This window comes from Anomalospiza imberbis, chromosome 27, assembly GCF_031753505.1.
Source record: "Anomalospiza imberbis isolate Cuckoo-Finch-1a 21T00152 chromosome 27, ASM3175350v1, whole genome shotgun sequence".
Lineage (NCBI taxonomy): Eukaryota > Metazoa > Chordata > Aves > Passeriformes > Viduidae > Anomalospiza > Anomalospiza imberbis.
Genome location: NC_089707.1, coordinates 338391 through 354984, shown reverse-complemented (window position 1 = coordinate 354984; position 16594 = coordinate 338391). Strand labels below are relative to the sequence as shown.

At 39.4% G+C, this 16594-nt stretch overlaps 1 protein-coding gene across 2 annotated transcripts in view; it reads left to right on the top strand.

Moving 5' to 3' along the window:
* SPPL2B (signal peptide peptidase like 2B) overlaps positions 1 to 13172 on the top strand; it is a 30710-nt gene extending 17538 nt beyond the window's left edge. Inside the window, exons 12-15 of one of the 2 annotated variants that reach the window (XM_068174229.1) lie at positions 867 to 966; positions 1929 to 2006; positions 4244 to 4404; positions 5389 to 13172. In XM_068174229.1, coding sequence (XP_068030330.1) covers positions 867 to 966; positions 1929 to 2006; positions 4244 to 4404; positions 5389 to 5667 — 618 coding nt within the window. In that variant the 3' untranslated portion in view covers positions 5668 to 13172. Of the gene's footprint in view, positions 1 to 866; positions 967 to 1928; positions 2007 to 4243; positions 4473 to 5388 lie in introns of both variants that reach the window. The other variant, XM_068174230.1, reaches the window with a different exon arrangement.
* Positions 13173 to 16594: the final 3422 nt, after the last annotated feature.

Sequence of the window (16594 nt, the reverse complement as noted above, 5' to 3'; positions counted from 1 at the left end):
GATGTGGCTGACTCAGGGAGGAAAGTATGTGAGATGTAGGAGAGGGAGATACAGTGAACAAAACAAAAAAACTAATCTGTAGGAAAACCTGGTTGTGTTGATTTAAGGATTAATTTGATCTATATCAGCAGTGAATGTAATAGTGTCATGTGGGAAAATAGCAAAGAAAGTAGTTGTTTGCAGGATGTGGATTAATCCATACAGTCAATACTAATTTCTTTGACTTCTTTTGTTCTTCTCTCCCGTAGCCCTTTAGTACCCCTTTGAATTCAACTTCATGCACAGAATTAATTGTATAAAACAGTAATGAAAGTATAAGTATATAAAATTATTTTGGCACTAATATAAGAAAAGAAAAAAGAAAATAAAGTTTCTTTAATGTACTATAATAAAGAAAATACAGGTTTGCAATGGACTGTGGCATACTGTGCCTCACATTGCAATTTATGTAATAAATAGGAACGCAGGGGGAATGGAAGAGTCTTTAAAGTGTTTTGAAAAATGACTTTTTAAAATTATTCATGTCTTGGTCTTTTGAGATTTTTGTAGGTGAATGCATTGTATAAATTATTATTTCTTATGCATGTAGCAGCTTACCTAAATTTTCTACATACCTGCAGCTAAAGCAGAATTGATACCCCAATTGTATGTGAAGACTTTGAAGTTAACATAGTATTTAGAAAGTATTGTATCACTCCCATCTTAAATGCATTTTGTTAGTTGAGTTGTCAGTAATATTGTATGTAATGAATGTATAAAAAGATACATTTGATGTATTTGAAACTTGCACTTTGAGTACAACAGGAACAAGTTCTGGTAGGTAGTGTCCCAATGCTTTTCATCAGACATGTGTCTCTCATTCCAAGCTCCCAATGGTCCTGAAGGTTCCACGACTGAATTCCTCACCATTGGCTCTGTGTGACAGGCCTTTTTCTCTTCTAGGATTTGGAGACATTTTAGTTCCAGGTATTGTTTAGCATGTTAAGAATTTTACATGTTGCATTGTCGTATTAGTTTACTCCTCTTGTACTCCTGCTTCAAGTGATAGATTTGATTTCACTACTATAAACCTCATAAATTTTCAAGTATGGGGTTTTTTTTGTGCACTATTCACCTTTTCAACAAGAAGAATGCACATTAATCTTATGGTTCAGTTTCACATGCAGTGATGTCAAGAAATGTGGAGAAATTGCAGGAGTAGATTTAGCAACTGATTCTATACTAATAAAGCATCTTTGGTAGTGTGGTGATAGAGGAAATTATTTGTCTGTTTGCACACGTTTTAAGTACAGATGCCTGACCACTCAAAACTTCCTGTTAGTCACACTACATCCAGTATTTCTGCCACACCTTCTCTCAAATATGATTTTAGATAGTGTGTAGATCCCTGGCATCGCTGCAGGTGAAAAAATTACGCACCTTCTGGCATTCAGATTTCTTCTGCAAAATCATTTGTTTAATTTCTTGTATTTTGGGAAATATGAACTCTGTCATCCCCATTAGTTTCCCCTCCTCCCTTCAGCCTGAAACAGGCATAGTCATTAACCATAAAATTCTGCTGTCTTCAGTACCATCTCAAAGGGCTGAATTTACTCTTGTTCTTGTTGTGAACAAGAGCATTTGTATTTTTACAAATGTTTAGTTAGTAGGGATGGGATGACATTTTTATCTATGATCTGCATGTTTGTAGCTGTGTATTTTACTTTTGGAGTGCTTCCAATACATAGGGCTTGTACCATCAGATAACTGGTTTGTAAATTGTGCAGCCTCCTGAATATGTTGTCATGGTGCTTAAACACAGGGTGCTAAGGAAATTTTTTGGGAAAAAAAAATTCTTGCAAGTTTGTAGCTGGTTTGATGGTTTTGTTTTTATCGTGAAGTGCGTGACTAGGTTGAAAGCATATTACAACTGTTCTTTCTTTTCCTAGGCTTACTGGTAGCCTATTGCCATAGATTTGATATTCAGGTGCAGTCATCCAGAGTCTATTTTGTAGCCTGCACAATAGGTATGTACCACAGTGTCACCTGAACACCAGACCTACAGGAGTGCCTCCCTCTAAAAGCATGTCGTCAGTCTTGCATGGCACAGTTTGGGGGTTTTATCCTCTTCTTCCTTTTATTATTAAACAGAAATATTCAGCAAAGTGCTTTCAAGGCTAGATGTTCCATCATCAAACTAGCTGATGTTGCTTTTCTGAACTGTTTTGCCCGCTTTACGTAAGGGGAGCTCTTGTTACCATGGCTGCCAAGGGTCTCAGTCAACCCCTTGTAATTACACTATCTTTACATATGCTTAGCTACTCATTGTAGTTTCTTGATTCATGAATCTTTGAGTTGATTGTGCATGAGAATTCAGGTTCAGGGATATCATCCTTTGACTTTGTTCTTAATTTCTTGTGTATTCTAAAAATCCATAACCTATGATGCAGGGAATTTTATTATAATGACTATAACACCTCTAGGTAAGTTTTTTTCTTTAGTTTGTAAAATCTAAGGAGTTATGTGCCATGAACTTAAATACTACTGATGAATAGGATCTGACAGATTCCTGTTGTCTTTTTCTTTCAATGTACATCTTCTAGTAAAGACTTCTAATGCTTGCAGTGAATTTCATGAGAAATTGTCATTAACAACTTATTTTGAAAAATACCTAGGTTCATGGACACTTCTAGCAGGGGTAGAGAGATGCTTTTATTGATGTTCCAAATAATTGTCTTTCACATATAGTAAAACAAAATTGTTGTCTTATCTGGTACTTTAAAAATGTGTTTGCAGAAATAGGAAAACGTTGCATTGATAAAGCAGCAGCAGTGTGCTATTGCAGCACTGAGAATAAGCCACATATAGGGCTGAGTTAGCAAGATGGAGTCAGCAGTTATAAGAGGAGTGATTATTCCTCTCAATTTGTCACTTAAGACTGAGTTAACCAGGATCCCTGGTGCCAGACAGACATAGACATACTGGAGTAAATCCAGTGGAGACCGTCAGGATGGACAAAGACTGGAGCACAGGGTTGTAAAAAGAAGAGAAGGCAAAGAGGAAATTCTGTTGCTGCCCACAGCTACCTAATGGGAGACTGCAGAGAGACTTTTCTTACAGGTGTGCACATAAGATGTGAGGCAATGGACTTAAATTGTAATAAGGAACATGTCAGCTAGATACAAAGATCTCTCAATAATAACAGAATATGCCCCTGCCCAAAAAGCATTTTCAAGAGCTGTAAGGAGTTCTTGATTATTCTGATCACAGCCATCTGAGATCATCAAGTCCAGCCAGTCCCCAGCACTGCCAAGCCCACCTCTAACCATATCCCCAGATGCCAAATCCATGCATCTTTTAAATCCCTGCAGAGATAGGTACTCCATCTCTACTCTGGGCAGCTGTGCCAGGACTGGAAAACCTTTCTGGGGAGGAAGCTCTGCCTAATATCAATCTAAACGTGCCCTGGCAGAACTTGAAGCCATTTCCTCTCATCCTGTCCCTTGTTCCCTGGGAGTCCACCTAGCTGTACCCTCCTGTCAGGGAGTTGTGGACAGTGGGGAGGTCCCCCCTGAGCCTCCTTTTCTCCAGGCTGAGCTCCTTTCCCAGCTCCGTTCCCTTCTCCAGACGCCCTCAATGTCTTTCTTGACCTTCTGAAGGAAAATATGGAATCTGGATCAGAAGAAAAGGTTGGATTAACTTCATTGTCTTGAAAATGTAATTGAAAATACTTACATTATGAGATCCAAGCTACTTGTTTTCTACTAAATAAATTTTGCCACATTTATGCAGAAATTAAATAGAAAGTAATAAAAACATATAGCCTAGAGCAGGCTGGCTTATTTTTTAGCTGTGTTGGCAGGGTAGAAAGAAACAGTTAAAGCCAACCCAAACAAGAAGCACATTATAATGGTCAAAATATTTGTCTGTATCTGCTGAGCTCATAAATATAATATGATGAACAATATTTCATCATATTTCATCATATTTCATCAATATTTCATATATTTATTTTGCTTAAGGTAATTATTGAATTGCACAGTATGGACTAGACCAATCACACTACTTCCACATGTTATCAATAGCAAAACTGTAGTATTCCATGTTTACATGGTGTAAATAATGCTAGAAAAACTTCTGGAGATGTTTTACATATTGCTTGAAAAAAGTTCCACTGAGAATGCTCTTTTAGCCAGGTATTTAATTGTGCTTGAGCAAAGCTTTATCTGAATAACTGTGTTTTGCTGGGTTTATTTTCTTCCAGCATATGGCATAGGCCTTCTTGTGACCTTTGTTGCCTTGGCACTGATGCAGATGGGCCAGCCTGCTCTCCTCTACCTGGTGCCCTGTACTCTCCTCACCAGCTTCGTGGTGGCTCTTTGGAGAAGGGAGCTTGCCATGTTCTGGACGGGCAGCGGCTTTGCGGTGAATACCAGTTTGATATGAGTGTCTTCAGGAAGTACTAATATTATAAAAACCTAACTAGAATTAAAGTTGAGTAAAGTATTGCAGTATTATCACACAAACACAAAGATTTTGGTTTTGTTTGATTGTTTGCTTTTTTACGTACTTTTATTGCCTCAGGTTTTCTGGGTTTTGCAATGATTATGGCCACTTAATCAGAGTAGTGGAAAGTAAAATTGACCTTGTCTATCCTTGATTCTGCCAAAATGTTACTTGTTTGATCTCTCTTGAAAGTATCAGTAGTAGTAAAAGGTAACAATATTATATAAAATGTGGGGTTTAATACTATGTAAAATATACCCTTAAAATACTTTCTTCATATTTTTTCATAGCATATTGTTTATGAAAGTGGAAATGTAGTTCAGTATTATAAATTATCACTTTGTTTCACTGTGCTGCAAGTGAAATTAACTTGATTCAAAAAGTAATAATTTCTATCATGTATGATTTTAGTTTTTTAGTACTTACTAGAAGGCCACATCTATCAAGCTGGAGGTTCCACCAGTGAGGTTTATTTTATTATTCAACTATTTGTGATAACTTTCACAAGCTTCCACTAGAGAAATTATTTTAATTGTTAGAGAAATATTTGAGGTCATCTGAAATGTTATGTAAAAGTTACCAGTTCTTGCACAGTGATAGTAAAGGTGGGCAGAACTGGACAGTGGCCAAGGACCAAGTGCCTGTTGCTGCCTTGTCAGCAGAGCACTTCTGAAACTGGTGAGGAACAATCACTCAGAAAGCAAACACTTTTCTGGAAGGAAAAATTCCCCTGGTGTCCTATAAAACACAAAGAAAGGATAACTGTATGCATCTGTCCACTGCTGGAGAATGATAACAGAGTTGATGGACCTTTAGTCTTAATCTTGTATGACCATTACCTTGGATAACTGGGCACAATAGTTCTTGTTTTCCATAATTTTGACTGTGATCTTCCATTTACAGAAAGACCTACCTCAGCCTCCTGTGGTGATAGCTCCTGTCAACTGCCCTCAGCTTCCCAAAGATAGCAGTGTGCCAGCCTCTCAAGAAGATGCAGAGCAAATGACCAACCCCACCCTCCATGTGAAGGAGCTGCACGGCTCCACCTCAGCTGAAGAGGAGTTTGCTGATACCAGCACAAAGACAGAAATCTCTATGGCCCACAGTGAGGAACCAACTGCTCAGAATAAGGATGACCTTGAAAGCAAATGCCTAAATGCAGAACAAAACCAGTTGGAATAAGTGATGTGATAAGAACTCCTTCCTTTTCCTCACAAACATACATAAAACCAGTATGTGTGTAGGACTGGTTTAGTAGGGTTTGCATTCATTGAGGAACCTCACTAGGAGTCTGATCATCAAATCCAACAAAGAATGTTCTGTCTCCAGCTTCGGTACAGCTATATACTTAAAACATCTTTCTGAAATATGGTGCTCTCCAGGAGTTCTGATGCGTGGGTTTCAATGGTCCCTGTTAGTGAATGCCTTTGACCATTTGTTCCATTTGCATTATAGCAGGGTAGCATCAAGAGTCTTTATTTACTCTGTACTCTCTGCTTGTGTGGCTGTTTCACTGCTTTACCATGTTGTAGGTTAACATGGAGGAAAAGCATTGAACAAGTCTGCTACAAAGCTTACTTGAGAGAAACATGGTCTTTTTTTTTTTTTTTGGCACTTTCCCTGTTGTCACCATTTACTTTACTTCTCTTGACTTGTCAAACCCAATGATATAAGGGAATGCATTATTATAAACTGACATTCAGGAATTGCAGAGAATGGTTAAATTACCATTACTCCAAAAGGCTTTATGCTACCATGGTGCATTACATGCATCTCCTAACTTTTTTGTCTTTGTTTTTACTTCTAGGTACCTGAGCTACTAGTCTAGTTTAAAAGGCAGGGTGAGTAGAGCTCTGGGAAGCTTTCTAGGCATTCATGTGAACTCTTAAGTGCTCTGATAATAAACAGGGTTGGTCACAGAATAATGCCTGGAAGCAAATGCACATTAGGAATGTTTAAAAATAAAATATAAGCCAAATAGGTGAAAAAAATTAGGTAGTAGCACTATACTAAGCTTAATAGGCAGTATTTTCATTGGAAAAATATTAAAGCGCAAATGTTCTTATGTTTGGGGCTTTGAGCTTCTATTTGTTCTTCATTCAAGGAATATAATTGTGATTTCTAATTCTGAAGAAAATAGTCTGATTTTTCATTCCCAAAAGAGCACGTATGGTGCTAGAGACAGTTGTGATTTAAAAGCTACTTGCTGCTCAGTAACTTACCAACTGCCTAGGTTATGCTTTGTCTTTGTCCCAAGAGTAGCCAAAGCATAGTCTGTTAGGTTCTGGAATGAACCTGGAGCTCACTTATTATTTTGTGTCTCTTGCTACATTTTGAAGGAATTTGTGAATTTAAAAATTTTGGGGTGCAGCTGGTCTTACTTCATATTCCTGAAATTGTTTTCCTGTATAACATGATTGACTCTTTTATGCATCAGCTTTTGTATGTAGAAAAACGATGGGATTTGGGTATTACTTGTTCCATCTAAGTACATTTATCTCTATCAGAGAAGTCTGTTCTGCACTTACGTTGCAATTCCAGAAAGCCTCAAACACTTTACACAAAAACTGAAATAGAAAATGGAAGTATTATAGGATCCTTGGATATGATTCCAGATTGCACGGAAGAAATACTTTTGAGTATTTGGGAGCCCAAAATGTCATTTACAAAAGTATTGTCACAGTGATGCAGTCAGAGGCACTGCTGTTAAATTGAGAGTCTCTAGTTGGTATGTTGAATTGGAGTTGAAGGGCTCTGTTTTCAAGAATGTCAGTTAAATATCAGCCATTGTCTTTTTGGCTAGATCTTCCAAAATTTTGCCCTGTGCTTTTTGGACGAAAGCTTTTGTGGGCAATGGTAGCATTCTTTCTCTAGAATGTGAACTGCTTTCTCTAAAACCACACTCTGGCTTCAGAGTTTTACCAGCTCCTGCTTAAAGCCTTGAACCTTGTCTGATAGGGTGATTTATGAAGTTTTTTGGAAGGCTTCCTGGGTCCAATGGCCAACACTACATTTAATTTACAAATTGCCCTAATGGAAGATAGTACTAAAGCAATCTGGTGTTCAGTCTTCTCTTTAATGGACCGTTACTTTGGCCAGCAGTAACCTGAACCTGTTATTACTAATAAAAAGCAACAGAAACATTTTACTGAAAACTTCAATTAGCTGGATTATGCCTTAATTTAAGTCATTGTGTAAGTATGGTTATTAAATTAAAAAAGCAATCTTGTGTTAAAATAATGAACTTGACAAATAGCAAGGTAAGTTGGAGACTGACTCAAAAGTTCTATTGGTTTTTGCCTTGATCATCTCTTAGTCAGAATGTTGTTTGGAGTAGCTTTCTACATATTTAAAAGCCAGTAGCTTTCTGATGATGAAGTATTAGGTATTATCGTCTGCTTGAAAGTGTACTTTTGCATTTGTTCTCCTGTGTGGTTAGGAAACAGTTTATTTCAGATTGTTCATAGCTCAGTTAAAACAGAAGAATTGGTCACACTGAATTAGGCATTTCACAGTTGCATTCTGGTCATTCTGCTTCAGGTTTTGGGGAATTTCCATCTATTTTAAGTGTAATTTTTTTCTCCCCTGAACAACAAAGAATGCAGGGGAAAAAATGCTGATTGCTTCTCAGTGCAGTACCTCCAGTTAAAGCATGTGAAGTGGCAACAATTTACAAACTTTGACTATCTCAGTACTTTACAAATCAGGTGACTATGGTGCTCCAGTTTGGCTGTGACTGTTCGGACCCTGATCCTGGGCAGATCAATCCCTTCCATCAAACACCAAGGCTGTAGTTTTTTATCTTTAAAAAACCTCCCTGATCAGCTTAATTTAAAACTTAATGTTGTATAGGAAAATATGCCTATCAGTTCAATGTGACTGACTCTGATTTTATTTGATGATTTCAGATACACATTCCACACCATTACTTTAAATATTAAAACTTGAGTTTTAATATTTAAAGTAATGAAAGTAACATTAATGTTAAAAATAATGTTGATAGGCTTCTTGTTTATGTCTTTCACATACTAAGCCTTATCTGTCTAGAAATTCAGTAAGGGTTCTGTTCCTGAGAACTTGTATGTGTTCAGGGGAAGCATTTCTTTTAGTCAAAAAAAACTCAAAAACCGCAACAACAACCAACACCACTAAAACAAAAATCCATTTGAGAAAATCTGACTCTTTGCATCACAATAATGAGGGTCAGATTCCTTCCTCAAGTGTTCGTTTGTCTGTTCCCTACTGAAGGATTGCCCAAATGCAGCTGAAGGTAGAATGGAATATGAAGGACTTTACTGAGGGTGACAAGAGAAAAGTATCTCAAACCCTCTTTAAATTTTGCGGATTTTATTTTTCTTGTCAGAAATGAAGAGCATTTTAAATGAAATATATAAAAAAGAAACACAAAATAATAGATTTGAAAATATATTCTGTGTTTACCAATGGCACTAATAAAAGTGCATCCACATGTGTAAGAATTACACTTGCAAAAATATTAAATGTTTTCTCTAAACTTAGACAGATACCAGACAACAGAAAATCCGCAGCATAGCCTATTTTCCAAAAGGTTTATTAACATGTTTCATAGAAAACTTCATTTAGAAAACTGTTTGTTTCCATATTTCTTGAACATTTTCCATGGTCTTGGATAATTGGTCAAGGTTTTCCTTCAGAGTATGATGCTCTTTCCTTACAGTACCCCTCAGTATGGATGTTGTTAAGAATGTCTTGACAGTATTTTTCAGCCATGCACATTTCTGTGTTTCAGCTTTGGTTTTTGCATTCCTGCTGCATTGTTCGAACTGGGAACAGATCATGACTACCATGGTAGTGCCTGTTGACTTCTGCGTATGCTGGAAACTGGTGCTGACTGTGGCTGCAGTCATTAATGAATTAATCTGCCTCGGGGAGATGCTGTGAATTTACCTGCAGCTCTTTAAAAAAGCCAGTATTGGATGTTTGAGAACAGTGTTGCCTTGGAGTTAAAGCTCACGTGCACTGTTTTAGTGCAAGATCCAGTGGATTTGTTCTGGTCTTTGGCCCCATGGCTGCGTATGTGTTTCTGGTTTGTTGCACTATACTGGCTGTATAGGATGTAAAGCCCATGACACTCCTTTTTAACAGCAGCTTCATTGACTGTCCGTGAACAAACCAGAGTATTTTGTACATGCTTTTTTTATTTGGTGTGTTATTTGTAGTGCACTGAAGGCTGAATATGCTGGCCAAGCAGCAGTGTATACAACTAATGATTATCAACAATTGGCACATAGCACATTGACACAAATGTGAAATACAGACATACCAGTAGATCGAAGTACTCATCCAAAGCCTGCAGAGATGATGCTTTTTTCCATGACAAGTATGATCTCTGATATTTTAAGAAGAATGTAGGGCTGTGTCTTCAGGTGAATGAGGACAGGAACTATTTTCAGAGGTGCAGAAAACATCATCAACAAGGAACAATTAATCTTTAGGTATTTTAATCTTGCATGTGGTTTCCCAGCTGGGGTAGGACATGAAGAACAGAGCTGCACTAACAGCTTTTCAGTTTAGGTTTTTGCCAGAGGTGCTGGGTAGGGTGGAGAGAGGGAAGATTAAAAAAAACCTGAAGATGACTCAGAAAGCATGAGGAGACACTAAAGTAGAAAGGCAGTGGAAGAGTTTACTCTGGAGAGAAGATCGAAGGGCATGATAAATATCCAAAAATCTGAAATGCTGCTGCAAATTGGGAAAAAATTTGTCATTTTCAACTAGGGATGACATTAGAATTAATAGACTTAATAAGGAAATTTGGCGCTGGTGGTAGGAAAAATCTAGGAGTGGCTGACAGGTGAAGGGCTCAGTGGGACAGGGCAGTGCCCAGTGCATGATCTCCTTTGGTTCTGCAAGGAGAGAATTGAACCACACCAGCCAGAGTCATTTCATGCCACTGGCAGTTGGGGCCAGCCAACTAGCCCTGGTCTGCCTGTCCAGATACAGTCTGAGGGTCAGAATTCCTGGGTTTAATGATGTTATAGCATGAACTTCATCCCAGAGTACTCAGTTTCCATATCATGAATGCTGTCAGGGTGTTCTGTAACCACTGTGATGGACCGTTCAGCTCTTGTGAGACAAAGACTGTGTTTTCTGCTACTTAAAAGTGATAAATCTTCTGGAAAGAAACCACATCAATTTTAGTCTTTTTTGTCTATGTTTAATTTGTTGAATTGCTTCTGGCAGCCTGGAACATTTTCAGAACAAGACAGCTTTGTGTTCTACTTTTGCTTCCTTTGGCCAGTGGCATAAAAGAACTTTCTTTTCATTGATCCTCTCCATCATCTCTATTTTTCAATTATGTGTTCTTCTGTGAGGGTTCCACCTTTTCCAGTTTTGCAGTTAAATATTCAGATTATGTAGAGTAAAGATGGCATTTTGCCACCTGTAGATTAGTGAGAGGTGATGAATAATGTATTTAAATTGGATTTTCTTGAATTGGGAACTAGTGTACTGTACACAGTAATCTATAATTTCAGGAACTAGCAGAGGACTTAACTTCATGTGATGCAGGGGCTCAGGCTTGGTTCTGTTTCCCAGAAGCTGTTGGTGAATCCAGCAGCCAGGGGTTACAGGTGCACATGCTGCTATGATTATTTGGAGCTACCTTCCTTAGGTGAAGGTTGCATTACAGTTTTCTCATAATATTTTTCTGCATGTCAGCATGCAAGTTTAGCTCCAGATGGCAAACTTCATCCAGGTGTTTGTCTCTGAGAAATTCTGAGATGATATGCTAGCTGGATTATTTTTGCTTGAGAACTGCTTCCTGCTGACAGACATGCACTGTATGTTGTGAACTGACTTTGAGTGTTTCATGTAAATATTGGTCAGCTGAAAATATGCAGAGACATGGTTTCAACTAAACCAGCTCATCACCAGCTCATGCCCCATCCCTGGAAGTTCAAGGCTAAGCTGGATGTAGCCCTGAGCAACCTGAATCTAGTGGATGGCATCCCTGCCCATGGCAGGGGCTGGAATGAGATGATATTAAAGGTTCCTTCCAACCCAAACCATTTTGTGATTCTAAGATTCTGTCATCACTCCTAAAAGAATCAGTGGCTTGGGCTGGTAGGAGCCCTGCAGTAGCAGACAGCCAATGCCTCATAGCAAGTGCTGCTGAAAGATCTCCAGCCCTGAGAATGTGGCACTTGGCATGAGCAGCAACACCCTTTCAGTCGGTGCAGCGAGGTTTCCCAGAGCCCGACCCTGGGGTAGGGTGGCACACGAGTCCTATCTGATGTTTCCAATACACTAACTTCTTCCTTGAGCCAGAGGTTTGGCATGGATAGAAATAGCTCTTTTCTTCTGAAACATATGTCTATAGTCAGGAAATAGCCACAAACCTGCCACTTTTCCACTGTGGATCCAAGCCTTGAACATTGGGATGGTGGGAAGCTGGTGCTGTTTGAGGAGGAGCATAGTCCTTCACATGCATTCCTCAGCAAGGAACCAGAAGAGAATTTTATTGTTCTGCTCAGACTGAAGTTATTCTGATTGATGTTGAACAAAAACTTCAAAATAGTGGTTCAGGTTTAGTTTGACAAAGTAAAAAACAACCCACACTGGCATAGTTTAATTTGGTTTGGGTCATAATCTACTTTTTTCATAATCAGTAGTGGAGACTGCAAAAATGTTTATCAGAGATGTTACAGCAGACCCTAAGTTGGCAGCAAGCCTGTGTAGGAAACAGGCTGACTGCTCTGATGGCCAGTTAGTGCCATGCTCTGCCTGTACTGGGGTGAGCATGTCACCAGTTTGTCTTCAGCTAATACTTTGCCACTTGTCTCCTCCAGCGACCTTTTGGCTGTCAAACTCTCATAGAGAGTCCCACAACCAGCACTGGTTGTGGGAGAGCAAGAAGGAGTCTCCGTGTCACAGAGCACTCCTGGTGCTGTATGAAAGGCATGAAAGGGAATTTACCACTGTTCTTAGCCTGGGGCCCGGGCCACATCTGCGTTCCTCACGGGGCTGAACACATGAAATCTCGATCCTAAAGCCACTGACAGGAGCTATGAACTCTGGTACTTTCAGCCTAGCAACACAGGAAAGCAAAACCTAAAATAAATCTGAATTTACAGCCCTGCCCATGGATGCTCTGTTCACTGCTGACCATATTCCTTCAAGGCTGGAGGAACTGAAGTCTAATAGCCTGCCAGCAAGCCACGAGCCCCCTGTGACCCCTGCTAGTGTTACTTTACTAAAACTGAATCAGAAATGCTTTGGGTGTGGATTGTTGGGAGGCTGGAAGCAAAAATTTCAAGCAGTATAAAGATGATTTACAAGCTAAGACCCATTTGGATGCTTGACAGTAGCTGCTTTTAGAGAGGAAGATGATTCTTGGAGATAACATTATCAGTCTTAAATGTCTGGTGTCTTTGTGGAAGGACTTTGTAATGGTGTTCAAATAGTAGTATGTAGGTTAGTATACGAAGAGTGCAACCTAAAAGATTGTTAATTTTAGCAGTTTTGCAAAAACTTGCAAATGCATCTGTTTACCTCTATATATGTACGCATGAAGAATAAACTTTAAGCTCATTTCAGGTACTGAAGGAAAGATTTTCTCTTGATCCAATGTGTTACATGTTTTTGCTGTTGTAAGATCTTCTATGCAGCTTGCCCCCTTAATAAAATTTTGTGTAAAATTAGAAAAAAACCCACACTAAAAAACACCCCCTCCCCCCATAAAAACAAAGGCTAAGGAAGTTGGCCAGTATAGGAGACTGGTATGAAAACTTACTTGGAGTATTTTTCCTGCAAAAAAGATTTCAAACAAACAAGCTATGGAAATGAAGTGCAGATGGGACATAAAGAATGAGGAATTTAGTTCTCTGTAAGGATGTAGTCAGTGATGCTGGTACAATGAATGTCCTTCGCCAAGTCCCTGGTTCCTATCTTGTATTTCCTTTACCTCATCAGTCAGTCTGTCAATGGCATACACCACGTGGATCAGTCCCACAGTTGTAGCTGATTGTGGGGTTGTTGATTCCCCATGGGAAGAGGGTCCCTCTCCCCTCACTCAGGCTACTGCTTGATGACTTGCAAAATTGTGCATATTGCATGATATCTGCAAGGATAGATAAAGCAGTAATTCTGTGTCTTTTGTCTATGATACAAGTATCTTCTATCTGTGGTACAAAATACTTTTTTCTGGTGTTATTGTTTGCAAGTAGTATGAAGTACTGACTGTCACCTTACGGATCCCTTCCTGTGCTGACAGTAGGAGAGAGCCATTGCAAAAACCAAGGGAGAAAGCAAGTTTGTTCCTAAGTAGTAAAAAATATTTTTAGCATACATTTCTGGTTTTCCAAAACTGTATGTCTTACCATAGTACATGCTTCAGATTTTCAGTTCAGTCTGGGTGGCCTTTTCCCACCCTGTGTCTGTATGGATCTTTATGGTTTTGATACCAGTCCTCCCTCTGGCTGAATTACAGCCTTCTATCTAATTGCAGAGCACATCATTATATATATATTTTTTTAATATGTAAATACATTGTAATACATAGGATTTCCAGTGACTAGATGTAGATTAGCTGTCCTTCTGTGATGTAACACAGATGGGGAAAAAACCTATTTCAAAATTAACGGGGATGGCAGAATCTTAAGACAGAGAGGTGAGAAATATCCCAAGGGTTTCTGCAGAATGAATTTTCTATGGAATAAAGAAGGCTGTTTCAGGCATATATAGATACAATGAAATAAAGCAAACTTGAAATTGACTGGTCAGCTAGTCAAAGTGCAGGCATTTAGTTTTTTCCTTCTGTTTTGCTTTTAAAAAAACACTGGAATTTCCTTTAGCCTGTTTTAGTTTAAAACTGTAAAAACTTTCTAAAAGTGTCAAATAAAGTTACCTAATTTTTGAACTGAGTTTTGCTATTTTATATCATCCTTAAGTTTGAAACAGCTTTGTTTGTTTGTTTGTTCGTTCTGGGATGTGATAAAATGTGGTTTGGAATTTAAAGTTCACTGTGTACAGCTCCCGCCATGAGCTGGATTCCATGCAAAATTCTTAAAACTTGCTTAATACCAGAAACAGTGTTTGACATCCCCACAGAGTCCACACAAGTAATCTCTTTCCCTGGCTTTTGAAACCCTGACAGAATTCCAGAACAGTTTGGGTTGGAAGGTCCTTAAAGCCTATCCCATCCCATCCCATCCCATCCCACCCCATCCCATCCCATCCCATCCCATCCCATCCCATCCCATCCCATCCCCCCCCTGCCCTGGCAGGGACACCTCCCACTGTCCCAGGCTCCTCCAAGCCCCGTCCAGCCTGGCCTGGGACACTGCCAGGGATCCAGGGGCAGCCCCAGCTGCTCTGGGCACCCTGTGCCAGGGCCTCTCCAGCCATTTAAAGTTGTGTGATCACTTGTACCGATAAATTCGGTTTGTTTTGACTACTCTGTTGCGTGTTGAAGTGCTATTGCTTGGGAAGGGAGGTGTTTACTAACAGTCCCTTTTTCTAAAAAAATGCTGAATATCTACTGAATTACAAGGCAAGTCGCGGGTGTATCTGGGAGTGGTACAAACTGACTACTGGTACAATTCCACCCTGTGTTTCTGCTTAGTATGTCCTGCATTTCACTTTTAAATAAACAATACAGCTGAGAAGAGGGAAATTGAGAAATTTCTTGTGATATCTGACTCTAAAAAACAACAAAAATCAAATTAAAAAAAAAAAAGAAAACCACACACCAAAAAAAAAATCCAATCCACTAAAAAAAAACAGCTGCAGCAAGACAGCCTTTTTATCTGGACTGTCACTGAGACCCAAAAGAGGGCTGCTTCCATTCAGAAAAGGCCAGTTTAAAACCAGAAAAACTGGGTTCATTTTAAATAGAGGGTAGTAAATATTAAGATACAATCTGGCCACAAAGCTCATCCTAAAGTACTGTCAACCTCAGGCGATATTATCTGAAACAGTGCCTGGTGTTTTAGATTGAGATGTACATCTGTGAAATTGTGTGACCCTTATATTCTTGTACTTGGTTATTCCTGTATCTGTTGAATAGACAAGGACAAGGACAGAGCATTTGTTGTTTGGGGATTTGTGGGTTTGGGTTGGTTTGAGGAGCAGGTTATTGCTTTTTTTTTTTTTTTCCCCCCATGGGGATTTTTTTTTTGACCCATATTATAGGTCTTGATACACAGTAATGGGGAATGGCACCATTCCAACAGGAGCTGTTAACTGTTGGTCTGCTGAACACTTGTGGTGGAGCCCACAGTTCTTCCCACAGTGCCACAAGTGCAGATCCATCACCAGTGAAGATCTTGACATTCTGAGCCCCTCCTGACTGTGCATTTGCTAAAGCTCTGTCCTACGTGACCATTTCTGTGTCTGCAGCGACAGTTTGTGTGGGCTATTCATAGGCATCTTATCTCTGTACACCTCGCTCAATTTTGCAGCAAAACCCCCTCAGGCATCTCTGGAAGGAGAGGCTGAATTCTCCACATTCTCCACCCAGGATGATGGCTCAGTTAAGCACAGGGATTGCTCTATGCACAGGGGCTGCCTGAAGGTCGGTTTCAGGGCACACTGAAATTCCCACCTGGAGAGCTCCTGTGCCAACTGCTGAAATACATTTTTGCGAATGTATTCAGTCAATTACCAAATTTCAAATCAGTTCATTGCCTCACTTCTGCAGGCAATTATTAACTGGGGAGTTCTTGGACCACCTGGGGACCCTAGGACGTGGCTAAATCTATCCCAATTTTCTTCTTGTGGGAGCTTTAACGAGGCATATACAGTATTGTGATGGCTGGTTTTTCTGTTTGAGTACAATTCCCATGTTCACAGTTTCTCAGTCTCACCTCCAAGATAGATTTGACTCTCTAGATCAGCTCTGCATACTGCTTTCTGTTAGAAGAGTTCCTAGGATAGAGATGCAGCTTTCAGAAGAGTGTGCTATATGTCTCCAGTGGCTCCTAGGAGTCACCCTGTTCCCAACAGATGCTCCTGAGCAGGTTATGTTATAGTCAGGTATGTCTGCATCCTCTGCAATGCACGGCCATCTAGCCCAGCCATTCAAATGTTTCATGTTTTTCTCTGTGTGGAGCAGGGAAAGTTCTCTTTTATG